We start from the raw sequence: 26,639 nt of genomic DNA, 5'->3' as shown, positions 1-26,639 counted from the left end.
CTATTTAGTGTGCACCTGGTACTTGGGAGTATAAAGCCAGAAGAGAGACTGAAGTGTTGGCAGCGCAATCAGGTGCATCAGCCAATTCCTTGGAGGCTCTTGAGATGAGGCATTTTATCTACGCGTGTCTGGTAATTAGTAGCCCTGAAAGACAGTAGCAGGTGTGTAGATTTTTTCCCCAGACACTGGCTTTGTCTTAGCAGGGAGGATGGTGGACAAGAGTTTTGATGCCTTATCTGAGGAGATTGTAGCAGGGTCTGCTGGAAGGCACTCAACATACTTGTCAGTTTCAGGGTCTATCTGGTCTCTGTGGAGCTGGGGGTTGGGAGTCAGGGTTCAAGAATGCTGCACAGGCATTCAGAAAGGCAGGCATATTTGGAGGAACTGCACTTGGGAATCCATCTGAATGAGGCCATACCTTTTTTTGAACCTCAGTTCAGAAGATTTCCCACTTAAAATGATCTTTCATCCTGGTAATGGTTCCCCCAAAGGTCAAATCTTTGGTCAGATTCTTCCTCTGGGGGAACCATACCCCAAAGGAGAAGAAAGCTGAGAAGTGTAAAAGTGATTCAGATGAGGAAGGTGTTTGGACAAGAGGGATGTTAACAGTCCCTGTAGTGGTAGGCTGCAAGGCCATGAAGGCATTAAACTTTAGCTGAAAGCCTGCCAGTCATGCATGGGAGTAGAGATGCTTACTTTTTCTTGAAAGGCCTGGCAGGCGGAGGGTCTGGAATCCATTTACTACAGGGCCAGAGAGATCTGACAGACCTACCAATATCGCGCCCCCCCCCCCCCCCCGGCGTCTGAAAGACATCAGAAAGTACAGTTGTGTACACTCACCATAAATGTAGATGTCAAGAGTGCTATTCACTGTTCCAGTCATTACATTTGGGTAATGTGCTGGCAGGTTGCCCTCAGTCTGAACAGTCTTGGGTCCTGCGTTGGCTGCAGTCTACTCTTCCATGACGTCAGGGGTATAAAACATGCAGCAGACACCATTTTATTCAGTCTTTCTTGCCCCAAATGGGGAGCGGGACACATCCATACATCTATATCACACACACACACACACACTACACTACACACACACTACACACTACACACACACACACACTACACACACACACACTACACACACACACACTACACACACACACACTACACACACACACACTACACACACACACACACACACACACACACACACACACACACACTACACACACTACACACACTACACACACACACACACACACACACACACACACACACACACTACACACACACACACACTACACACACACACACACACTACACACACACTACACACACACACACACACACTACACACACACACACACTACACACACACACACACACTACACACACTACACACACACACACTACACACACACACACACACACACACACTACACACACACACACACTACACACACACACACACACACACACACACACACACACACACTACACACACACTACACACACTACACACACACTACACACACACACACTACACACACACACACACACACACACACTACACACACTACACACACACACTACACACACACACACACTACACACACACACTACACACACACACACACACACACTACACACACACTACACACACACACTACACACACACACACACACTACACACACACACACACTACACACACACACACACACACTACACACACACTACACACACACACACACTACACACACACACACTACACACACACACACACACACACACACACACACACACTACACACACACACACTACACACACACACACTACACACACACACACACACACACACACATAATACACAATACACACACAATAATAATACACACACACACACACACACACACTACACACACTTACACACACACACATCTATCGCACACGCACACATTACACACACACATTACACACACACACACACACACATTACACACACACACACACACACACATTACACACACACATTACACACACACACACACATTACACACACACACACACACATTACACACACACATTACACACACACACACACACACACACACACACATTACACACACACACACACACACATTACACACACACACACACACACATTATACACACACATATTACATACATACACATATATTATATACATACACACAAACACTACCTTCAACTAAAAGCAAATACACCAAAGGCTTTTGAGATAGTAAATAAATAAATGTTTTGTGAAGGTATGAACAGAGTGCCAATTAACAGCTTCTAGAATGTCTTTGGTTGGAACTCCTGAGAAAAGCTGCTGAAGTAGAGGCAGTCCTGGTGGAATGTGATCTGATCCCCTTGGGCACAGGTTTACCATGGTGCAAACAGCAGAAACGAATGTAGTGGCTTATCCACTTAGAAAGTCTGCTTTGATATATCCTTCCCATCTGACCCTGCAGCAAATGCTACCAGTAGCTGATTTTCTTGGAGATTTAAGTAAAATCTTAGTCGTCTGTGTACATCCAATGAATGCCTAATCCGCTCCCCCTTATTCTATGGATTTGGGTAAAATGCTAGCAAATGTTTTGAAGAGCCACACTGGATACCACCTTAGGCATACAAGGATTGGTCCTGAGGGACACCCTGTCCGGGTTAAATATAATAAAAGGCTCCACTGCCATGAGAGCCTGTAGTTCTGAAACCCTTCTTGCTGAAGTGACTGCCAAGAGAAAAGCTGTTTTCCAAGACAAATTTTATATCCGCAGTAGCTGCTGATTCAAAAGGAGGCAGGGAAGCAGGGTGAGTTTTTCCAGCAAGAAATTGAGGTCCCATGCAGGAGTTGATCTGGGAGGCCTTAAAGTTTTGGACCCTCTAAGATGCTGTTTAAGCAGAGAATAAGAGGATGCTCTGTTGTAATGAGCCAAGATGGCAGAGGCATGGATTTTTATTGAAGAAAGGTAGGCCCTTGTCAAGCATTGTAAAATCTGAGGGATATTGGGCTTTGCTGTCTGTTCCTTGCGCTTTCTTCCAAGCACAATCTCTTCCATTTATCTGCATAAGATTTTCTAGTACTAGGCCTTCTGGCTTCCAAAATGACATCCATCACAGGTTTACTGAGAGGTGGTGTTTGAATAATTAAATTATCAGCCATGCTGCAAGGTTCAGAGTTTGGAGCAATGTGTGCAGAATGACTGTTCAGAGACAGTAGATGAGGTATTTGAGGCAAGTACCAAGGGGGGGGGGGGGGGGAGTTGAGATGTTCCTTAGAAGTGGGTACCAGGGTTGCCAAGACCAGTCCGGAGCAACTAGGATCATTTTTGGTTTTTCCTGTCTCACTTTTAGTAAGACCTTGGAGAGAAGAGGCAGAGGGGGAAGGCATAACTGATAGGGCTGTCCACTTTCCATGCTTTTTTGTGATCGATTCTTGTGCAGAATTTGCCCAGCTGATAATTTTGGGGAGAGACAGATCTGTCTGGGCTCCCCCATTTCCATGTCAACATGCTGAAGATTTGTGGATCCAGTTTCCATTCGTGTGGGTCCATAAGATTTCTGCTTGGGTCTTCTGCCAGAGTATTTTGTTTTTCTGGCAGGAATTGAGCTTGAAGATTTATTTGGCAAGTCAAAGCAGTGTTCCACAATGTCATGGCTAGTCTGCAAAGGGGGTAGAGGAGTGTAGTACCCCCCCTGCAAAGGGGGTAGAGGAGTGTAGTACCCCCCCTGCAAAGGGGGTAGAGGAGTGTAGTACCCCCCTGCAAAGGGGGTAGAAGAGTGGACCCCTGCAAAGGGGTAGAAGATGTACCCCCCCTGCAAAGGGGGTAGAAGAGTGTACCCCCCCTGCAAAGGGGGTAGAGGAGTGTACCCCCCCTGCAAAGGGGGTAGAGGAGTGTACCCCCCCTGCAAAGGGGGTAGAGGAGTGTACCCCCCCTGCAAAGGTAGAGGAGGCACCCCTGCAAAGGGGGTAGAGGAGTGTACCCCCCCTGCAAAGGGGGTAGAGGAGTGTACCCCCCCTGCAAAGGGGGTAGAGGAGTGTACCCCCCCTGCAAAGGGGGTAGGTGTGTACCCCCTGCAAAGGGGGTAGGAGTGTACCCCCTGCAAAGGGGGTAGGAGTGTACCCCCTGCATGTTTATGTACCACATAACGGTGTTGTCCTGCTTGTTTATGTAGCACAACGGTGTTGTCAGTCTCAGTAGTTGTCCTGGATGAAGTAGGTCCTTGAAGGCAGTCAGAGCATTCTGAACAGCTAACATCTTTGATTGATATGCAGATGCATTTGTTTTGGGCTCCATATGCCCTGAATGCATCTACCCACCAGGTGCCCACCCCCCCCCCCCCGAGCATAGTCTGAGGAGTCTGTAGTTAGGGTTTGGGTGACCGGGGCAGTGAAAGACAGTCCGTTGTTTTGGTGACATGTCTCCGCCCACCAAAGAAACTCCTGTTGTAGGGCAGGGAATGAGAGGTATCCTTGTTTCCAGACTGAATGTTGGCTCCATAAACTTTAGGTACCATTGAAGTTTCTGCATATGCAGTCTTGCATATGGAATTCGTAGAATGCAGAATGCCATGAACCCCAAAGCCTGCAGAACTTGCCTTGCAGATAAGTAGGTTTTTGTTGCCATTTGTTTGAAGTATATTGTCAGTTGCCTTTGTCTGGCGTAAGGTAAGCCAGCTGGGCAGTTTTATTCAAGCTTTCACCTAGGAATGTAATTTGAGAAGGTACCAGTTTGGATTTTTCATGCGTGTACCCCAGGCATGTTAGAAGCCTTTTTACAAAACGCTAGATGTTGGAGTGTCCTTGCCCTCTGCTTGAATGACCGTCCAGATAAGGATAAATTTGTATACCTCTGTCCGCAGAATGTGATTACTGGTGCCAGGCACTTTGGCTCATCTACTACTGGTGCCAGGCACTTTGGCTCATCTACTGCGCCCAGGGTCTTTACAAAGGGCAGTGCAGAGAATTGGTAATGCAAAACACCTGCCTTGAAGAGGAGGTATCTTCTGCACGATTCCCTTATTGGGATATGCAGGTATAAGTCTACAGTCACTAACCAAGCGTTTCTGACCAGCATAGGCAGTAGCTGCTGTAAAGTCAGCATTTTGAATTTTGGAATGTCCAGGAACGTGTTCAAAAAAAAAAAAAAAAAAAGATAAATCCAGTACTGGATGTCAAGAATGGTCTTTTCTGGGTACCATGAAGAGTCTTGAAAACATGGTCCTTTTTCATTTTCTGGTACTGGTTGAATTGCCCTCATATCCATGAGGGACAACTTGTTTGTGCCTCTGCCCACTGATTGTGGCAGATCTGGCCATCCGTTTGGAACTGGCAAAGTATGTAAATGAATCTGTACACGTGATACTATGTTCAATACCCACTTGCCCTGGGTAATTAACTGTCAATTTTTTGCATCAAGTGCTAGTCTGCCCCCAAGGGGGCTGCCAAAAGGTGCTTGGTGACGGTAGAGGAGTCATTGAGACCACTTACTGCAGGGTTGCCCTTAGTTTCCTCCAGATTTAGAGATGGAGGCACCCCAATGCCTTGACCTGCAAGAACCCTGTGATTGTATGTGGAGCCTTTTGAGTGCCTGGATTTGCCCCGAGTGGCTATTTGACACCGGAAAGGACCAATTTTTAGTAGGCCAGTGCCTACTGAACCTAGGTGGCTGCACTTGCAAGCCATCTTTTACAGTTTGCATAGATTTAGCTTAGTCTCCCATTTTCTTTAAATCCTCTTCTGCCTTATTGCCAAACCAGTGTCATGCTGCAAGGGGGCATACAACAATTTAGCATCAACATAATCAGGCAGATTTTGCTCCATAAGCCAGGCATGCCTTCTAATCACAGATCCAGTAACTGCAGCCCTGGAGGAGGTCTCCAAGGAATCAAAACCACATTGCAAAGTATGCTTTCCAACCTGTTTTGCTGAATGCAAGTATTCCTGTAATTATTTTCTACACAATCAGAAATCATTTTGTTTCAGTAGGCCCATAACATGCTGTTGATATTTAAGCATATGAAATTGTCAGTTTAAGGCTCTGATTTCCAAAGTAACAGATGTATACACCTTTCCCCATCTATCCAGCGCCCTGGAATCTCTATCAGAGGTGGTAGGATTTTTGGCTGTAGAGGCCTTAACACCCTTGGGACCCTGTGAAAGTCTCAGGGTCAGCAGGACTATAGAAATTTGTGCGAGTCAGGAACCCTGTAATATCTGTCTGGCTTACTAGAAGCAGGAGGTAGGGAATCGGGAGCAATGCTCGATTCCGAAAACACAATCCATAATGTCTAATACAGGAGGTATAGCCAAAGGCCTATGCGAAATCCCCAAGCCTCTGATTCAGAGAAGTCCGGAGTCTCCCAGTGAAAATGTTCCCTTAAAGTATGCAAATTTTATCCAAAAGAGCAATCCCAGGAGAAGCAGATTGGATGGATTCCTCTGCATCTGAATCCTCATAGGGTGGAATGGAAAATTCCTGATCAGAAGAGGAATCAGAAGAAATGGAAACCGGATCTGAAGATTCATAATCTGTGCCTTGCCTAGGCCTCTTAGGGGAGGGGGGGTTGGGAACAGTCCTCAGCCATTTTGATCTGTTTTTTAGGCATACGGGCCTGAGCACATGGCTCGTGTCAGTTTTAAACAAAGATGCTTTTGACCTAGAGGCTGGCATCAGTTTTATATAAAAATGTTGAGGCCTGAAAACACCCTCAGAAGCCAGTGCCTGATCAGTGGCTCCTTTCCCATCTGAGGGAGACATCCACGGGTTCAATACTTAGAATCTTGTGGTATACTGGACTCCGCATGGGTCTTTGTAGAGGCCTGCAACTCAAAAGTAGCGGGCATCAGGGGCTGCAAAAGCACCTCCGAGTACCGGCGACTGGCTTAGAAGCTCAGTCAGTTTTGGACCTAAACTGTCAGTTTCTTTGTGTTTTGTGAACTCTGGTAGTCAGAATAGTACATTTCAGGATAATTAAATCTTGATCCAAAACATTTAGAAGCAAAACTATGACGCCGCTTAATAGCGAGTTGGTTAAATCTAGCACAAAACCGAGAGCAAGGCACGTTATGATCTGGGCCTAAGCAAGGAACAAAGTATAAATGAAAATCCTTGAGGTATTTTCTTCCCACAAGTAATGCAGCCCACAAGTAATGCAATTATTAACAGACATCGGTAAGGAGCAAGGAAAAGTTTCCCCAACGGGGTACTTGGCTTTAGTTTGAAGACTTTGGTTCTGAAACTCGAATGCAAAGATTTCAGGAGTCTGCAGACAGGCACTTGAGAACTGCTTCGGGCACCATGCGGCAAAAAAAAAAAAAAAAAAAACCTGAATAAAATGGCGTCGGCTGCATGTTTTATACCAGACTACCTGACATGGACGAGGAGACTGCAACTGACGCAGGACCCAAGACGGTTATTCAGGCCGACTGAGGGCAACCTGCCAGCAGATTACTCAAATGCAATGACTGCAACAGTGGGATTATGCAGCTTCAATAGAGGTACCTGCAATATCAAAGGCAGCGGAGTGGGATTACTCTACCAGGCCAGTTGGGCAGAAGAGGTGCAGTGGTAGTGGTAGGCCTGATAGAAACTGCCTTCTTGGCAGTTCAGCAGGTACGTTTTAATCTTTGATTCTCTAGACACAGGTTAAGCCTGTGGAGACAGCTGCACAAGGTTTTGGGCACAAATGCTTGACAAATGGAGGCCTTGTAGTCATGCAACCATCCCAAAGAGGAACTGATAGTGGGCATCCTTTTGAGGTATCCGACAGATGCACTTAAACTTGCCTGCTCATGTCATCCAGAAAGAGCATTAAAGAAAATGACTGAAAGGTTCCCCAACTGGTCACTTGCCCTATTTCTTGAAATCTGACAGCTGTAAAGGCAAACACCTGCCATTCATCTGCAAACCTCTAAGGGCTGGTGTGTACAGATGTCACTTACGGCCCACATTCCACTACCCATGTCAAACATCCCACGCACCATACAGTGACCAAAAACATTTGTAAACTGACCAGACGCTCAGGTAGCAAGTATACCTATATGTTGAATACTGCAACAAGGGAACAGGACAAACAGGATACTACAGTCAGCCAAGTACACAAGGCCAGACATTCTTACCTATGTAGGTGAGGTATCCCAATAGCAAAATATTCATGGGCAAGTCAGCATAACAGATCAGCACTAGATCCCAACAAAGGGATGCTAGAGGAAAGTATTCTTGAATCCAATCCAAGAGTATGAAACCTGGGTATGCCCCCACCCAGCTACTACATTCCCAGCCTCTGAAGGCCAACGTTCCCAGCCTCTGAAGACTAGAAATAATACGACTCTTCGGGCCACACACAAGTAGAAAATTATGCCATCCTGACAGATGCATCTCAAAGCTAGAGCCACAATAAGACACCCCGATAATTCAGAACCTGTAAGGATCTTAATTTCAGCAGCAAATACATGCCTTTAAAGCCTAGTCTAAATCAAACTACTTACTTTTTCCAGCAAAGATTTTAATGGAAGTTGGCTTCTTAGCACCCAGCTCTTCACAAATCTGTTGAAGAAAAATGCAAGTGAAAAATTTTCCTGGGCAAAGAAATAGCAACATGGCTATGCAAAAATTTAACTTTTCTACAACCAAAGGCAGCATTGTACTAGGTGCTACAGTTCATTTAAGAATCAATATCTCAACTCAAAGAATAAAAACACCAAACAAGCAGATTTTAGCCTAACAGTTATAAAATTACAACCCCCCCCTACTGTCCCAATACCACCTTATTTTCATACTTCATAACAAAATAATCACTTCATGACAATCCGTAATCATTTTGCAGGCAAAAACAGCTGTGCGACATGTCAAGCTAAATAGAAGTACAGTGGTGCTTGGAAGCTCTAGATTCACTACTGGACTCTTGGGGTTCCTGTCTGCAGGAGCCCAAAAAAGTAGTTGTGTACACTTCAATGTAGATGTTAGTGTATTCACTGTTGGTCATTACATCTGGGTAATCTGTGGGCAGGTTGCCCTCGGTCGGCCTAAGTATTGGGTCCTGCGGTTGCGGTCCCTTCCGTGACGTCAGGCAGTCAGGGGTATAAAACATGTAGCCGCCATTACATTAGTTTTTCTTGCCCCAGATGTCAGGTGCCCCCCCCCAAATGGGGAGCAAATAAAATGAAAAAATATACCTCTAACCAAAAGCAAATACACCAAAAGGGCTTTTCAGCATAGTGAAAGAGGTATAGCCAGAAAAAAATAAGGGGCTGGAGGGAGGGTAACCAGGACTGCAACAGTGAATACACTCTAGCATCTACATTTATGGTAAGTGTACACAACTGTACTATGTTAGTGTTTCACGGCTGGTCATTACATTTGGGTAGATTCCCAAAGCAATGGTTGGGTGGAAGGAATTGTACAGCATTAGGACCAGCTATAAGGACATGCAGGGCAGCAGTGGCAAAGCCAGCTCTGGATTTAGAGAAAAGTGGTAAATGGTAATGTTTGGTGAAAGTATGACCAGAGCTCCAGGTAGCAGCTTCTAGAATGTCCCCGGTTGGAACACCTCTGAGAAAGGCTGAAGTAGATGCAGCCCTAGTGGAATGGGATCAGATCCCCTGGGTGATTTTTTCCATGGTGTATATAGCAGAAACTAATACAATGGCTTATCCATTTGTAAATGGTTTGCTTTGAAATAGCCTTTCCCTCTGCAGCAAATGCCACCAGCAGTTCAGATGATCTTTGAGATTTAGTACTGTTCAAGTAAAATCCAAGTTGTCAGTGTACATCCAATGAATGTGTGGATTGGGAAAGAAAGTTGGCAAATGAATGGTCTAATTAAGAGCCACACTGGATACCACCTTGGGCATAAAGAATGGATTGGTCCTGAGATACCCAGTCCGCATGAAAAATGATGAAAGGCTCCACTGCCGTAAGAGCCTGTAATTCAGAAATCCTTCTTGAAGTGACTGCTAAAAGGAAAGCTGTTTTCCGGGAGAGAAATTTTAAGTCTGCAGCAGCAGCTGGCTCGAAAGGAGGGAGAGTGAGCTTCTCCAAAAAAAAAATTGAGGTCCCAGGCAGGGGTTGCAGCTCTCCTGGGTGGTCTGAAGTTTTTAGCCCCTCAGATACTGCTTTAGCAGAGGATGAGAGAAGAGGAGAGGTTGTGTTGTAATGAGCTGAAATGGCGGAGGCATGGATTTTTATGGAAAAACACAGGCTCTTATGAAGCATCTCATTCCTAAGATTTTGCAATACTTAACTGTTGGGCAGTGCTGTGCTTATCCCCTTGAGAGAGACTCCAGGCACAGAATCTCTTCCATTTGTCAGCATAAGATTTTCTAGTACTAGGTGCTCTCACCTCCAAAATGACATCCATCACAGGTTTGCGGAGGGATGCCAAAGGGGAATTTAGGGGATTTGCCACACTGCAAGATACAAAGTTTGGAGCAGAGTGTGCAGAATTTTGTTCTTCTGAGACAGTAAGGTGTCAGAGGCAGGTGCGCAGTGAAAGGTGCGACACTGCGCAGGAGTGGGTACCAGTGTTGGCGAAGCCAGTTTGGAGCAATCAAAATCATTTTTGGTTTGTCCTGCTCAACTTAGTAGAACTTTGGAGAGCAGAGGCAGAGGGGGAAAGGCAGACAGTTCTGGGGCATCCACTTTCCAGGCTTTTTTGCGATTAGTTCTTGTGCAAAATTTGTCCAACTGATGGTTCTTTAGCCAGAACTATGTCTGGGCTGCCCCATTTGCATGTCAACATGTTGACAATCTGGATCCAGTTTCCATTTGTGTGGGTCCATGAGATTTCTGCTTAGTCTGCCAGAGTAATCAGCTTTCCTGGCAGGAATTGAGCTTGTAGTTGTACTTGATTAGGTCAAGGCAGTGTTCCACAATGCCATGGCTAGTCTGCAAAGGGGGTAGGAGTGCGTACCCCCTGCTTGTTTATGTACCACATAACCTTGGTGTGGTATCTATCAGTAATTGTCCTGCATGAAGGTAGTCCTTTAAGGTTGTCAGTGCATTCTGTACAGCTAGCATTTGATTTGGGATCCATTTGCCCTGAATGCCCTTCCCTGCCAGAAGAGCCCCCCCCCCCCCCCCCAAGCAGTCTGATGTGCCTAGTTAGGGTTTGGGTGACAGGGGATGGTGTGAATGGCAGTCCCTTGTTTTGTGGCAGGCCTCTGCCCACCATAGGAACTCTAGTTGCAGGCAAGGTATGATAGGAATCATTGTTTCCAGGCTGCGACAATGCTGACTCCATAGACTTAAATACCACTGAAGTTTCCTCATATGCAGCCTTGCATATGGAATTAGAATGCAGGAGGCCATGAACTCAAAGGCTTGCAGTATTTGCCTTGCAGAAAGCGGAGTTTTTGTGGCCACCTGTTTGAAGCAAGTCACTAAATGAATTTGCTTCTCTGGGGTAAGGAAAGCCATCTGGGCAGTTGTATACAAGCTTGCACCCAGGAATGTAATTTTTTTGAGAGGTTTCCAGTTGCGATTTCTTTGTTTATAGTGTACCCTAGACAAGTTAGAAGCCTTTTTACAAACACCAATGTTTTAAGAATGTCCTTGTTTTTTGCCCAAATTAGACAGTCGTCCAGGTATGGATATATTTGAACATTTCTTTGCCTGCAAAATGCAATTACTGGAGCCAAGCACTTTGGCTTATCTACTGCGCCCAGGGTCTTTGCAAAGGGCAGTGCAGAGAACTGGTAATGCAAGAAGCCTTCTTTGAAACGGAGGTATCTTCTGCAAGATTCCCCGATTGGGATATGCAAGTAAGCCTCCTTTAAATCTAGAGTTGCCAACCAGGCATCCTTGCCTAGCATAGAAGTAACTGAAGAGTCAGCATCTTGAATTTTGGGTTTCCAGAAAGGTGTTTAGAGTAGGCAAGTCCAGAATTGGACGCCAAGATTAGTCTTCTGGGTACCAGGAAAAATCTTTATTCAACTAGTACCAGAAGAGGAAAAGGGACAAGGTTTCTAGTAGCCACCATGCTCATGAGGGAAAGTACTCATTTCTGGGCCTCTTCCCACTGATTTGGAGGCAGGTCTGGTCATCCGTTTGGAATTGGCAACGTGTGGAAATGAAATCTGTATCCCTGGGATACTATGTTTAGAACCCATTTGCCCTGGGTTATAAATTGCCAGTTTTTTGCATGAAGAGCCAGTCCCCCCCCCCCCCCCCCCCAAGGAGCGGCTAAAAGGTAAGTGCTTTTAAGTGTAAAGGGGAGTCACTGAGACTGCTTACCACATGGAGGTGTCTTGTTTCCAGATATGGAAGTGGGGGCACCCCATTGTTTTGGTCCCTTGGGACAGAAACCTGGTGCCTTTGGAATGTCTGGGTTTGACTTGAGTGGCTCTCGAAGGAACTGGAAAGGACCAGTTCTTAGGCCAGTGCCTACTAAATCTTCGAGGTCGTACTTGTAAGAAATTTCACAGTTTGCATAGATTTAGCTTCATCTTCCATCTTTTTTAGAACGTCTTCAGCCTTACCAGAGAGACTGTCCTGCTGTAAAGGAGAATCTAACAATTTTGCTTTAACATGGATCAGGCAGATTTTGCTCTTTTGAGCCAATCATGCCTTCTTAGCACAGACCCAGTTACAGCCCTGCAAGAGGCCTCCAAACAATAAAAACCACATTGCAAAGTAGGTTTTCCAATTTGTTCAACTGAACGCAATAAGTCCTGCAAGTCTATTTTCCACACAATCAGAAACCATTTTCTGTTTAAGCAGTCCTATGATATGCTGCTGATATTTTAGCATATACAACTGACAGTTTAAAGCCCTGACTGCCAGGGTTAGAGAAGTGTAAACCTTCTTACCCCATCTATCCAGTGCCCGCGCCCTGGAATCTCTATCAGAAGGGGTAGGATTTTTAGCTGTAGAAGCCTTAATGTCCTTGGGCCCTGAGAAATGGTTTCAGGATCTGCAACAGGATTTTGAAAAGGAATTTGTGGGAGTCCGGAACCCTGTAGTATCTTTCTGGCTTACAAGGAGCTGGAGGCAAAGAATCTGGAGCCATACTAGATTCTGAAAAAACATCAACAATGTCTAGAACAAGAGGTACAGCCAATCCCCAGTCTCTTTAGATTCAGAAAAATCCTGACCTACCCAGTGGAAATGTTCCCTTAAGATATGCAAAGTTCCCCCAAAAGAAAAATCCTCAGGGGGAGAAGCAGAAGGAATGGAATATTCTGCAGAGTCCTCATAAGTAGGTATAGACAATTCCTGTTCATTAGAAGAGTCAGAAGAAATAGAATCCAGTTCAAAAGACTCAAACATCGTGCCTAGGCAGCTACCCCTGATCAGAGTAATTAAATCTTCAGCCATTTTGATAATTTTTTTAGGCATAGGGGCTTGAACATATGGCCCAGGCATTTTTTTAGGCATAGGTTGAGATTTTGGCCTTAGTTTTCAAGATGGCGTCAGTTTAATATACAAATCTGTAGGCTTGAAAACACCCTCAGAAGCCGGTGCCTGCACAACAGCTCCAGACCCATCCAAGGTAGAGACATCCACGGGGATCCATAATTGAAGCATCTCGCAGCATACTGGACTCCAAATGTGTCTCAGTAGAGGCCTGCGAATCAGAAGTAGCGGGCATCAGGGGCTGCAAATTTTTTTTAGGTATTCCGGTAGCTGGATTGCCAACAGACATTTGTGGACAGTTAAAGCATGAGCCAAAATATTTAGAAGCAAAAATGTACTGACGCTTGACACTGCGTTGATTAAACAAAGCACAGAACCAACAGCAAGGTACGCTGTGGTCGGGGCCTAGGCAAGGAATACAGTACAAAAAAATCCTTAAGGTATTAGCTTCCCACAAGTAACGCAATTAACTTTTACTAAACGCAATTAACTTTTACTAACATCGGTAAGGAGCAAGAAAGTTTTCCCCGACGGGGTACTTCGCTTTTTAGTTGAAGACTTCAGATCTGAAACTCAAATGAAAATTTCAGGAGTCTGCCGACTGGCACTTGTGAACTGCTTCTGCTTCGGGCACTGCTAGGCAAGAGAGACTAACGTAATGGCATCGGCTGCATGTTTTATACCCCTGACTACCTAACATCATGGAAAGGACAGCAACCGATGCAGAACCCAAGACTTTGTTAATCAGGCCAACTGAGGGCAAACTGCCAGCAGATTACCCAAATGTGATGACTGCAACAGTGAAACACGAACATCCACAGCTCATATTCCGCCACTCTGGCCTGTTACAATTCCCACCTGTCAGGCAGTTGGCACAGGAGTCAGTGTGAGAGCTGTAATTCCTGCAGTACAGTTATGATCCTCTCATCCCTAGTGTTAGCTTGAAAATTCACTTGGTGTTTGGGGCAACAGGGAGTCAAGGTAAGGCTCCCCAACGGTCCCTACAGTGCAAGACTAGCAACTACATTCGAAAAAGTAATCAGCTGCACAAAGGCTGTTCAGCCACAGTAACATTCGGGTCTTCCTTGCCAAAATCTGTGGTGGATCTCAGCTGTAGCACCATCAGTAACAAGTCAGCCTAAAGCCAGAGACTTACAGGTACACTTGCTGGGGAAATGTCTTCATGCTGCACTACAAACATTTTAAGCTACCGTAAATAAATCCATAGTAAGGTACTTCCACCTATGGTACAAGATATCAGGTGATCAAATAAATCACACGAGAAGTTGTGGCACTGACAGAATAATACCATCACTACTACTGGATATACTGGCCTGAATGGAAGCATGAAGTCTATTAAACTGGAACAGAGTGAATAGAAGTAGCCAGAAAAAAATAGCAGGGTGGGATACTAACCCACTTCAAGTATGGAGCAACATGCAACACACCCACCATGCAACACACCCACCAAACCACATAGCCAGTTGCAAATCACCACCCTGCATGACGTTACATGGAGAGAGATTTAGGACTTGGATAAAGGCAAGGCAATTTGTGCACTAAACGTAGTTTAAAAACACCAAGCCAAATAAAAAAACTGCAACAAGGGAGCCCTCAGTAGGTCTACAAAGGGTCCCCTCCAATTCAGACTTTCCCAGTGTGGAAAATGGTCACTAATTGGCAGACTGCTGCTAGTAGTGCTCTTCAATCAGCCCAATGGGCAAGCATAATGTGCAAATAATCTGCCAGCTCCAGTTGCTTAATGAAAAATCAGACAGAAGCACTCAACAGCTAACATTGGATAAGGGTGGCATCAAGTGGTATGACCTATCCCAGCTCTGGGAAGGATTTGCACCAGAACTTGTGTTGCAAATGCAGATATGGCATAGCCTACTCTACTGTGGGCAACATTGGGGATATCACCCTACAGCAGTTTTTGGACACTGCACTGGCTATTCAAGTGTAGGAACAGCAGTCTTCCCTCAGCTGGATTAATCCACTTTTCAAAGTTTCTAAAAACTTTAAACAAGGCATCACCTTAGAAGGCAGCTGCTGTTAAGATGCCACAGCCAAACACTGAAATTTGTGGTTTAGCTAATCAAAAGCTGAATGCACATCCCTATGATTTCTTTGGTGTTCAGACTAAACGTTTGGAAGACCAGTTTTTTGGATGCTGGTTTTCAGAATACTCCATGCTGCTAACCATAAAGTAGACCAAATATATCATTACAACTTCATACTGGAATAAACCACAAACCTAGTGCTGAAGTTCAAACCTGCTACAGCAATCAGTGGCCAAGATTTGCTCCACTGCAAAGTTAAAGGGAAATGCAAACAAAAAGCAGGAGGAAACATGTGAGGGCACCCTAGTTCAAACTAATCTAGAAACCAATGCAAGTTAGCAAGTTCACCCGGTCTACAGAAAGACCAAAGCAGCAGGATCATAGCACATGGAAATTTCAGTGGATATTAGTGTACACACCTCTGTTAAAATGCTAGGTTTGTGTGAAAAAATGAGACCACAATATCATTTCAAAACTTCCCACCTTTAATGCGACAAACTTGTACAATTCAATTGAAAAAACAAGTCTGTTAGGGGGAAAATATAAAAAAAATAGTGTAAAATCTTACACCAACCACAGCGGTCCTCTTCCAGTTGTGGGATTTCCTGCCCTCAGGCGACCCATGTCGCCTCCTACACAAAAGCTTCAGCTTAGCTGTTGCAGCTGCATCATAGGGCCATAACCCAGGGCCCTTAAATGTGACGGCTGCACATACAATGCTCAGAACTTGGAAGGCTAGTAGGTAGAGGAAGGCCCAGCAATAGGATGCCAGGTGTCATTTAGTAGATTAAATCCAGGACTTTGTAGGTACTACAGGAGCAAAAAGGACATCTATGGTTATGGTAAGACTTTACAAACTACTTTATGTACTTCTATTCCTATGTTGCAGTATTCCAGTTGTGGGAGAGTACCACAGCTTAGCAGCATGAAAGGGAGGTGGATGCTGAAGATTCTACAAAGCTCTGTAGGATGGCCCTGGCGAATCCTGCCCTAGCTCTGGTTCAGTTTGTAATATTTGGCAAGTGTAAATAGTGGACCAAGTGGCTGCTTCCATGATAGATGTGTCCAGACCTCACGAATGCCTTGGAGGCAGCCACTGCACTAGTGGAATGGGCCTTTACTTCCACTGGAGGGTCTTTTCCATGGTAACCAAGAGAAAGACTTCCTGATCCAGCAAGTGATGGTTTGTCTGGAGACTGTCTTCCACCACAGAGCCCTGGGCAAGGGAAAGAGCTGGTTAAAATTTCCCAATGGTTCTGGTTTTGTCCAGGTAGACAAAGTTGCCTGTGCACATCCAAGGAGTGCACTATCCTATCTCCTTCGTTAGTGGGGGAGGGAAAAAAGTGGGTAAGTGGACAGATTGGTCCACAGGGTGACTATGTAAGGTGGCAGGGTGACTATGTAAGGTGGTGTAGAGGGGCAAGCCATCAAGGCCTGCAGCTCTTAAACCCTTCTGAAGTGATGGAAGGTTTTCCAAGTACACATCTTAAGGAAAACTAAGCTGGTTCAAAAGGGTGCTGGGCTAGTTTTTCCAGAATGTAATTGAGGTCCCAGGGTGGAGGGATAGGTTTCTTTGGCGGCCACATGTTAAAACCCCTTTAAGGAAGTGCTCAACGTTGAGCCTGGAGGATCCAGGGGCAAGCAGGCTGATACAGTGGAAAGGTGTACTTTCACTGAAAAGAAGTCTACTTTGTCAGTTAAGACTAGTACAAGGGGGGCATCCGCCAAACAGGGCTCCCTTCCCTTGTCCAGACACCACTTGGCAAACCTTTCCCACTTAGCTAGGTTAAGATTTTCTGGTGGTAGGTTTCCTTGCCTCCCTCAGGATGAAAGCACGTCCTCTGAGTAGGCGCCTGAAGGGATCAAGTTTTCGGTCAGAGACCAGGATAATATCTGCTAGTGTGCAAGGAGAGTTCCTTTGTCTTGTCAGTAGGTCCACCTTGTAGGGTAACTTATAGTGATTGCCCTTGGCTAGATTGAGAAGTTGGGGGAACCAGTGCTGCCTTAGCCAGTAGGGTCACTAAAGATTTTTGGTTTGTCCTCCTGTATTTTCAGGAGGACTTTCGCAATCATTGGAAGGGGAGGCATGAAACTTCCCACTCCGAGATGCTGAAAGCATCCACTCTGCAAGTCAGAGGGGAGTGCATTTTTGAGCAGAAAGTCTGCAGCTGCCTGTTCTGGGGGAGACAAATGGGTCTATTTGTGGAGTCTCCCACTGGACTGTCTAGGAAGAGACCCCATGTCCAGTATCCACTTGTGCTGTGGCGAGGTCCTGCTTAGGTGGTCTGCTTGCTTGTTGTCCTGTGAGAGGATTAGGTTGCCTGCAGGACCAGGTTGTCACGACAGGCTAGGTCCCATATCAGCAGGTCAGCCTGCACAGCTGGTAGGCCTTTGTTCTTGTTTTTTGATGCCATATAACCGTGGTGTTGGTCACTATGCTGAGCACCCCTGAAGGGGAATAAAAGGCCTTTAAGGCTAGGACGACAGCTGTCATTTCCCTGATATTGATGTGCTTACTCTGTAAAGGACGCCAGTTTTCCTGGACCCTGTAGGATGCCAGGGTTGCACCCCAATCTGAAGCATCTGTACACATTGTTTGGGTTTGTGTAGGAGGTTGCAGTGGGAGTCCTGACAGGGAAGGAGAGGAATCTCCTGTTCTAAGTGATGCAAGTGTTGGGACCAAATGTTTTTGAGATACCACTGTAGCTTGCTCATGCATTTTGGCCAGTGGTAGCATGGGGATGGTAGCTGCCATTAAGCCTAGGAGACAGAGGAATTGCCTTGCCATCACCTTCTGGTAATGGGGGGTTTCCTGCAAGTGGGCAGTCGGGGATAGAACCTTGTCCAGTGGAAGAAACTATCTTGTCAGTCCTGATTCTGCAGCCTAGGAAAATCTTGGCCTGGGTTTAAGGAGGAGTTTGATGGTAAACCCTAGATGTTTGCAGAAGGGACACAGAGCAGATGCCTTAAGAGGGTATCTTTGGACTCTGCTAGTATTAAGATGTAGTCCAGATAAGGGTAAATCTTGATTCCCTGCGTTCTGCAGAAGGCAATTGCTGGGGCTAGGCAAAGACTTGAGGGACAGTGAATAAGCCAAAGGGCAAGGCAGTAAATTGGAAAGGATGGTCCAGAGAAACGCAGAAATAGTCTGTGGGAAGTCCTGATGGGTATGTGAAGGTGGTAGGCTTTTAGGTCTAGGGTGGTCATGGAGGCTCTGGGTGGAATAAGGAAGAAAAATGGAAGTAACTGCATTTTGAAGGAGGATATCTGAAGATGCAAGTTTAGAAAGATCTAAAATGGGTCTCCAGGGGCCATCTTTTTTGGGGACCAGAAGAGACCAGTCCCTTTCCTTCCTGTCCTGAGGGGACAGTTCTATGGTGCCCAGCTTTAGAAGTTCTGACAAAACTTTTAAATTAGCTTTTTTGGGGGGGGAGGAATAAGACCCCTGGGTGGCGTTCTTTCCAGGATAGGAAGTACCTTTTTGGATAATGGCTAAGACCCCACTTATCTGTGGTGATGGTTTGCCAGAGTGGGAGACCTTGCAGAAGATGTGTGGAAGGTAGGAAGGCAGTTGCACACTACTGGGACCTCCTCTACCCCAAATAGGTTGTCTGGGTTGAGGAGGTGGTACATTAAGGTCTGGACGAAGACCTTGCCCCTCTAGACCTGGAAGAGGCAGCAGCTGGCTGAGGAAGGTTTTGCCTTACAAAAGTGGTTTTAGCAGGGTGGTTCCTGTAGTACTTGGGAATGGGGACACCAGCAGGTGCTCCTGTAATTCTTTACTTTTTTCCTGCAGATTTTTGAACAGATATGCAGATGGTTCCCAAAGAAGAACCAAGATTTTGGACTAAGTCCTCAGGTAGATTCTGCAGTCTTAGCCAGGAGCATCTCGCAAGGACACAATGCTTCTGCAGCATCATAGCTGCATCTGATCAGAGTGCCTGGCTACTTGCTGAGCCAAGGACAGTTTGGAGGCCATGTCAGCCTTAATGGGACTGTCAGAAGCCAGCATGGAGGAGGCCTGAGACACCAAGTCTAGAGCATATTTAGTTATGTGGGTCTGAATTTATGGCTCTGAATGCCAAAGGGGAGAATGTGTAAACTTTTTCCTATCCATGTATTTGCTATCTTTATCAGTGGAGGCAGGAGGGAGGTGGAAGGCAGCAGCCTGGACTCAGAAGCAGTGGCATCTGGGTCAGCAAGGGGAGGTTTAAGAATACTTACTCCTCTGGCACAAGAGGTTGGAGCGCTTGGGGGCCAGAAGCTGGGATGACTCTGGGGCCTTAGCGACTGAATTAAAGGCATCCAAGCAAGCAGGAAACACTGGTGGGGAGGACGATGCCACTTGAAGCAGGTACCTCTTTTGGGCAGTCATTTGGGAAGTATCCCACCTGAAGTAATCTTGCATCTTGGTGATGGGTCTCAAAAGGTAATATCAAGAGGGGAATCACTTTCTACAGATTCATCAGGGGAGTAATATTACTGGGGAGAGGTAATCTGAGGTGTAAGAAATTGAGTCCTTTGAAGAAAAGAATCGTGCTCTTCCTCCCTAACCTAAGCTGTCACAGGTGGAAGGGATGAAGCAGAAGCAGGCCTAGGGCTCAATAAAGGCAGAGTAGAGAGGGCAGAGATTGAAAGCTTGTGTAAGTAAAAGCCTGCCAATCTGGAAAAGAGGCAAGTTTGTTTCTTTTTGGCCAGGGTGGCGGGTAGGGACCAGCCTGGCATCAGACTTGACATTTTAGAAGGCTGGATCCCGGTCGGAGGTACCACAGAATCTGGTTCCCCCTCGACAGACTGTAGTCTATGCAATCTCAAGAGGACGTGCCGGTTGTCGGCTGTGTTAATGGCTTTAAAGGTAGTTGAGCAAGTAGACGGAACTGCCAAGCGCTCATCTTAGACTGGCAGTTGGCAGGGTGTCGGGGAAGCAGAGCAGCAGGTGAGGAAGGCCTAGGAATCTTGGCTCTCTTTCACGGAGGTGTGTGTTTAGCCTCCACTGCAGGATCTATTCTAAGAGCCAACTATTTTAGGCGCCGATTTTCTGGGTAAAGGTTTAAGGCAGCCAGACTGCTGCACAGGGTTTTTGGCACAAATGGACAAACTGAGCGGGAGGAATAGTCGTGCTCCCGGCCCAAGGTTCTCTCTGATGCAACGTCTGTGAAGGAGTAATCGTATAATGCATAGGTCTGTGGCTGAAAAGGTGAGGATTATTCGTGCAGACATTGCATTTAAGGACCCTGGTTTATGGCCCTAGGTTTGATGTTCCACGCAGCCGCAACAGCCAAGGTGAAGCTTTTGTATAGGAGCAGACGTACGAGCCGCCAGAGGGCAGGAAATCCCACAACTAGAATATGTACAATACACTGGTTGCACAGTGTGCACACCCTTAAATACTTTGAAGCACCTTTTAATTAAAGCATGGTCTTCTTGGGTAGGAATCTCAACATGGCACATCTTAACTTGGCACTATTTGCCCACTCTTCCTTGCAAAAACAGACTGCGAAGGCATCTCTTGTGCACAGGTCACCCCACAGATTTTCTATTTGATTTAGGTCTGGGCTCTGGCTGGGCCATTCCAAAACTAATTTTCTTCTGGTGAAGCCATTCTTTTGTTGATTTGGATGCAACCTTGGTGTCACTGTAGTGTTGAAAAGTGAAATTCGTTTTAAATCTTCAGCTTTCTAGCAGACTGAAAGGTTTTGGGCCAAAAGTGACTGGCATTTTGAACGGTTTATAATTCCCTCCACCTGGACTACAGCCCTAGTTCCAGCTGAAAAGCCACCCAAAGCTTGACACTGCCACCACCATGCTTCACTGCGAGGAAGGTATTCTCCCGGTGAAGTGCTTACACATTTGCCCACTTTTTGGGAAACTGTTTTGCAAATTTTAGCTGGGACTGGACGTTTTTCCATGTAAGAGAAGGCCTTAGTCTTGCAACCCTACCCCATAGGCCAGATAGAGAATATGGGAGACTGTCGCATGTAGTACATTAGGACTAGCCAGAAATTCCTGCAGCTCCTTTAGTGTTGCTGTAGGACTCTTGGCAGCCTCAGACCAGTTTTGTCTTTCAACTTTGGAGGGACGTTCAGTTCTTTGCAATGTCAGTTATCCCACATTGTGTTCCATGGTATATTCAAAGGTGTGGAAATTTTTCTGTACCCTACTTCTGACATCTTCAGATAATGAGATCCCTTCGATACTCTAAGCTCTCTGCAGACCATGGCTTTTGCTGTAGCAGGCAACCAAGTAAAGTTCAGGAAAATCCTACTAGGACAGCTGAACTTTATTTGGGGTTAATGAGTGATGGCAGGTGTGTACCCAACACTGACTGCTGTAATTATATCAAAAAGTGCTTCAAAGTTAAAGGGTGTGCACACTTGTGCAACCAGCATTTTGTACATTTACCCCCACACACACACACACACACAGATTTCAAATGAATTATACAAGTTAGACCACATTAAAGGTTGGAAAGTTTTGAAATTTATTGTGGTATCTTTTTAGATCACAAAAACCTAGCATTCTAACAGGGATGTGTACACTTACTGTACAGTGAAGGTAAACATTTGCCCAAATTCCCAGAGCCTGTGGATGTTCCAGCTCAAAGTTGCTCTCCTACACAATGCAAGTACAAACATCTCAGTTTCTAGTGACCCATGAAGTTGCCTGAAATATGAAAGCGGCTTTCTAAAAGGGAAGGTCGTCCCAAATCAGTTAACCAAACAGCAGACCACCTGCACTGCAGCAGTGATCCTTCAAACTGCCTCAGCCAGTGAAATTGAAATGCTCACATATCAATGCTCTAGTACAAAATGCAGCAAGATATTGCAGCAGCATTAAATCCAGCCAGTCAAGTAGTTAACTCTCGCAGCCTCTAGTGTAAATTTTTCGGCAATTAAAATTTTGGTCCCAAGGTAGCAGCAATAGTTTCACTAGCAATTTTCTTGATGTCTTCGCACAATAGCTGCTCTAAAAGCAGCCTAGGTTCAAACTACCAGGTACAAATGAAAGTCCCTCTTGAACTATCCACTATGCCAAGACCATCATTAGATCTATATTAAAGATACCAGGATTACTTCCCCCCCAAAAGTCAAGTTTTCTGTAGTAATGAAAAATATTGCAATTATGTAGTCCCTTGTCTACTGCAGTAATAAGGGGGGGTATATGGGTACCTGCCCCAGCCCCCTAATCGTCCAACTATGGTAGAGAAGGGGAAGTGACCACAGAGCAGCTACAATTACAAGTACAGTTGTGTACACTTAATATAGATGTTAGTTCACTGTTGCAGTCACACTTGGGTTATTTGCCTGCAGGTAGCCCTCAGTCAGCACAAATACCAGAAACTTGGTATTTCTGTGTTGGTTGCTGTCGCTCCAGGTTTGACGTGGTCATCACGGGGTACAAAAACAAGCAGACGCCATTACATCGGTTTTTCTTGTCCCAAATGTCAGGAGCCCCCCCCCCCTCAATAGGGAGCTAAAAGCTATGGTGGAAAACCCACCACCAGTAAAAAGAAAATACCAATACCCCTGCAAGGGGAGTAATATACACAGAGAAGGGGGCTGGAGGGAGGGAAACCAGGACTAAAACAGTGAATACACGCATCCACATGTATGTTAAGTGTACACAACTGTACTATGTTAGTGTTTCATTGTTGCAGTCATCACACTTTGGTCGATTCCCAAAGCTGTAGAAAGGGTGGCGGCATTTGGGCTGGTTAGTATGCCCTGCAAGACTGCAGTAGCAAAACCCACCCTGGATAGGCAGGTGGTAATGGTTGGTGAATGTGCACACAACTCCAGGTAGCAGCCTCCAATAGGTCCCTGGTAGGGACTCCCCTGAGGGACTGCTGTAGAGATAGAGGTTGCCCTAGTGGAATGCGTTCTGACCCCCCCATTGGTTGGTTTCCCCATGATGTTAGTAGCAGAAATGGATACAGTGTGCTATCCATTTAGAAAGTCAGTTTTGAAATGGCCTTGCCCTCTGAACCTGGTGCAAAAAGTACAGTTGTGTACACTTGCCATAAATGTAGATGTTGAGTGTATTCACTGTTGCAGTCATTACATTTGGGTAGATTCCCAAAGCTATGGCTGGGAGGATGGATTTATACAGCATTAGGACCAATAAGGCCCTGCAAAACAGCAGTGGCAGAGCCAGCTCTGGATTTAGAGAAGATTAGTAAATGGCGCTTGGAAGTATGAACTGAACTCCAGGTAGCAGCTTCTAGAATATCCCTGTTAGGAACACCTCTAAGGCTGCAGAAGTAGATGCAGCACTGGCTGCAGAAGTAGATGCAGCACTGGCAGTGGGATCAGATCCCCTGGGGGATAGGTTTTCCATGGTCCTTATAGCAGAATACAATGGCTCATCCATTTGGAAATGGTTTGCTTTGAAATAGCCTTTCCCTCTGCCCCTGCAGCAAATGCTACCAGCAGTTCAGATTTTCTTGGGGAGATTTTAGTCCTGTCCAAGTAAAAATCTAAGTTGTTTGTGTACATCCAATGAATGCAGAATCTGCTCCCCCTTGTTCTGTGGATTGGGAAAGAAAGTTGGCAAATGAATGGACAGATTAAGCCACAATGGATACCACCTTGGGCATGAAGGATGGATTGGTCCTGAATGACACCCAGTCCACATGAAAGATGAAAGGCTCCACTGCCATAAGGGCCTGTAATTCAAAAATCCTTCTAGTCGAAGTGATTGCTAAAAGGAAGACTCGTTTTCCAGGAAAGAAATTAAGTCTGCAGTAGCAACTGGCTTGAAAGGAGGGAGAGAATTTTTCAAATACAAAGTTAAGTTCTCAGGCAGGGGTTGGAGCTCTCCTGGGTGGCCTCAAGTTTCAGCACCTCTGAGATGCTGTTTTAGCACAGGACGAGAGAAGAGGGTGGGCTCTGTGTTGTAATGAGCTGAAATGGCTGAGGCATGGATTTTTATGGAAGAAAAAGACATGCCCTTGTGAAGCATCTCAGTTAAGTATTGCAAAATCTAAGGTAAACTGGGCACTGCTGTGCTCATCCCTCGAGATGGATTCCAGGCACAGAATCGTTTCCATTTGTCAGCATAAGATTCTCTAGTACTAGGTCTTCTCGCCTCCAAAATGACATCCATCATAGGTTTGCTGAGGGATGCTAAGGGGGAATTTAAGTGATTAGCCAAGCTGCAAGATTCAATGTTTGGAGCAGAGGGTGCAGAATTTAGTTGTTCTGCTGAGACAGTAAGGAAGGCGTCTGAGGCAGGTGCCATGGAGAAACATGCGAGACTGCGTAGGAGTGGGTACCAGTGTTGGCAAGGCCAGACCGGAGCAATCAAAATTTTTGGTTTGCCCTGTTTGACTTTGGTTTTCCCAGCTAAAGTGCAGAGCATCCAATTTTCAGGTTTTTTTTTTTTTTTTGTTTTGTTTTTTGAGGAGTTCGTGCAAAACTTGTCCAACTGGTAGTTCTGGGGTGAGGCAAAAAGATCTGTATCTGGGCTCCCCCATGTGTGTGTTAACATGTTGAAAATCAGTGGTTTCCATTCGTGTGGGTCCATGAGATTTCTGCTTAGTCTGCCAAAATATTCAGCTTTCCTGGCAGGAATTGAGCTTGTAGTTGTACCATCACTCAAGGCCGTTCCACAGTGAGATGGCTAGTCTGCAGAGGGGGTGGGAATGTGTACCCCCTGCTTGTTTATGTACCACAACTGTGGTCAGTCTTTACCATCAGTTGTCCTGGGTGAAGGCAGTCTGCATTCCGTACAGGTAGCATTTTTTTGATTGATATGGTGCGAGGCCGATTCAGGTAAAGTAGCGGGAGCCTCAGTAGTAGTCATGGATTCGGCTGAAGATTGACCAGTTCTCGGTTTCGGCCGAAACAGAGACACTCGCGGTTTGCTTGACAGTGGTTTCGGCCGAAACCGCAGGCCGCGAGTGTCGGTCTTTTTCCTTGCGTTTTTTGACAATTTGGGTAGTCTGAGGATCCGACGGCATAATGTACGCAAAGTCTGAGCCGAAAAACTGTTCAGCAAACTCCGACCGACGCCTTAGCGTTAGTCGGTTGAAGGAAGCACAGGCCGAACAGGCTGCTACGTCGTGGTCTGGGCCTAAGCAAGGCAGACAGTAAGAGTGGAAATCTTTATGAGGTATTTGTTTCCCACAAGTTACAGTTATTGCCTTTTTCTGACATCGGCTGAGGCAAGAGAGTCCCCAACGGGGTACTTAGCTTTTTCTTCGAAGTAGTATTCGGTAGTAATCTCTGGATCTGACCGACCGGCACTTGCGAACAGCTTCTGCTTCGGGCGCCACGCGGCAAGAAAGACGGAGGAAAATGGCATCGGCTGATGCCTTTATACCCGACCAGCAGAGATGACGTCGGGTGGAGTGCGACATCAGCCGAAGCCGGACCCAGACTTTGGAATCCGGCCGACCGAAGGGCTGCCTGACGACAGGACAACCCGGTTGTTATGACTGCAGATGCATCCATGAAGGACATCTGTGGTCAGTCTTTACCATCAGTTGTCCTGGATGAAGGCAGTCTGCATTCCGTACAGGTAGCATTTCTTTTTGATTGATATGGTGCATTTGATTTGGGCTCCACTTGCCCTGAATGTACTTCCCTGCCAGATGAGCCCCCCATGCATAGTCTGATGTCTGTAGTTAGGGTTTGGGCAGCAGGGGGTGGTGTGAATGGCAGTCCCTTGTTTTGGTGGCAGGCCTCTTGCCCACCACAGGAACTCTAGTTGCAGTCAAGGTATGATAGGAAATAAGAAGTTATATACCTACCATAACGTTCCATGTTAGTTGTCTTCTCGCCTTCTTTCTTGCTGGATGGGTTCGGAGCCGATCCTCTGCTCAGACTCTGCCAATACTAAAGCTAGAGAGCTAATTCCACCGGCTCGAGGCTCCCCTAATATCCCACAATGCTAGGCGGTAACTACTCAGATCTCGTTTGATAGCTATACCAAGCAATCCTATTCTCCAAAGAATGGAGTAGGATAACCCACCTCAAACAGTCTGCGTAAGAAAAGGCAGACATCAGTAAAGATAGAAGAGGTGGGAGAAAAGTGGGAGTAACAAATTTCAGAAGAAGAAACACAAAAGAATTCCGGTCAGTCTGTCCAGGCTTGGGGGAAGGAGGGAGGGACGCAAGAAAGAAGACTAGAAGACAACTAACATGGAACGTTATGGTAGATACATAACTTCTTAATGTTAAGTTGTCAATCTCGCCTTCA

At 45.9% G+C, this 26,639-nt stretch overlaps 1 protein-coding gene across 1 annotated transcript in view; it reads right to left on the bottom strand.

Annotated features, from left to right (window-relative positions):
* HNRNPL (heterogeneous nuclear ribonucleoprotein L) overlaps positions 1–26,639 on the bottom strand; it is a 203,028-nt gene that overhangs the window by 54,230 nt on the left and 122,159 nt on the right. The window contains exon 11 of the mRNA XM_044056988.1: positions 8,508–8,565. Coding sequence (XP_043912923.1) covers positions 8,508–8,565 — 58 coding nt within the window. The remainder of the gene's footprint in view (positions 1–8,507; positions 8,566–26,639) is intronic.

This window comes from Protopterus annectens, chromosome 1.part0 (genome assembly GCF_019279795.1).
Source record: "Protopterus annectens isolate FY-2018-M chromosome 1.part0, PAN1.0, whole genome shotgun sequence".
Taxonomy (NCBI): Eukaryota; Metazoa; Chordata; order Ceratodontiformes; family Protopteridae; genus Protopterus; species Protopterus annectens.
Note: the sequence above shows the minus strand (reverse complement) of the source record. Positions and strands in the feature narration are given on the sequence as shown.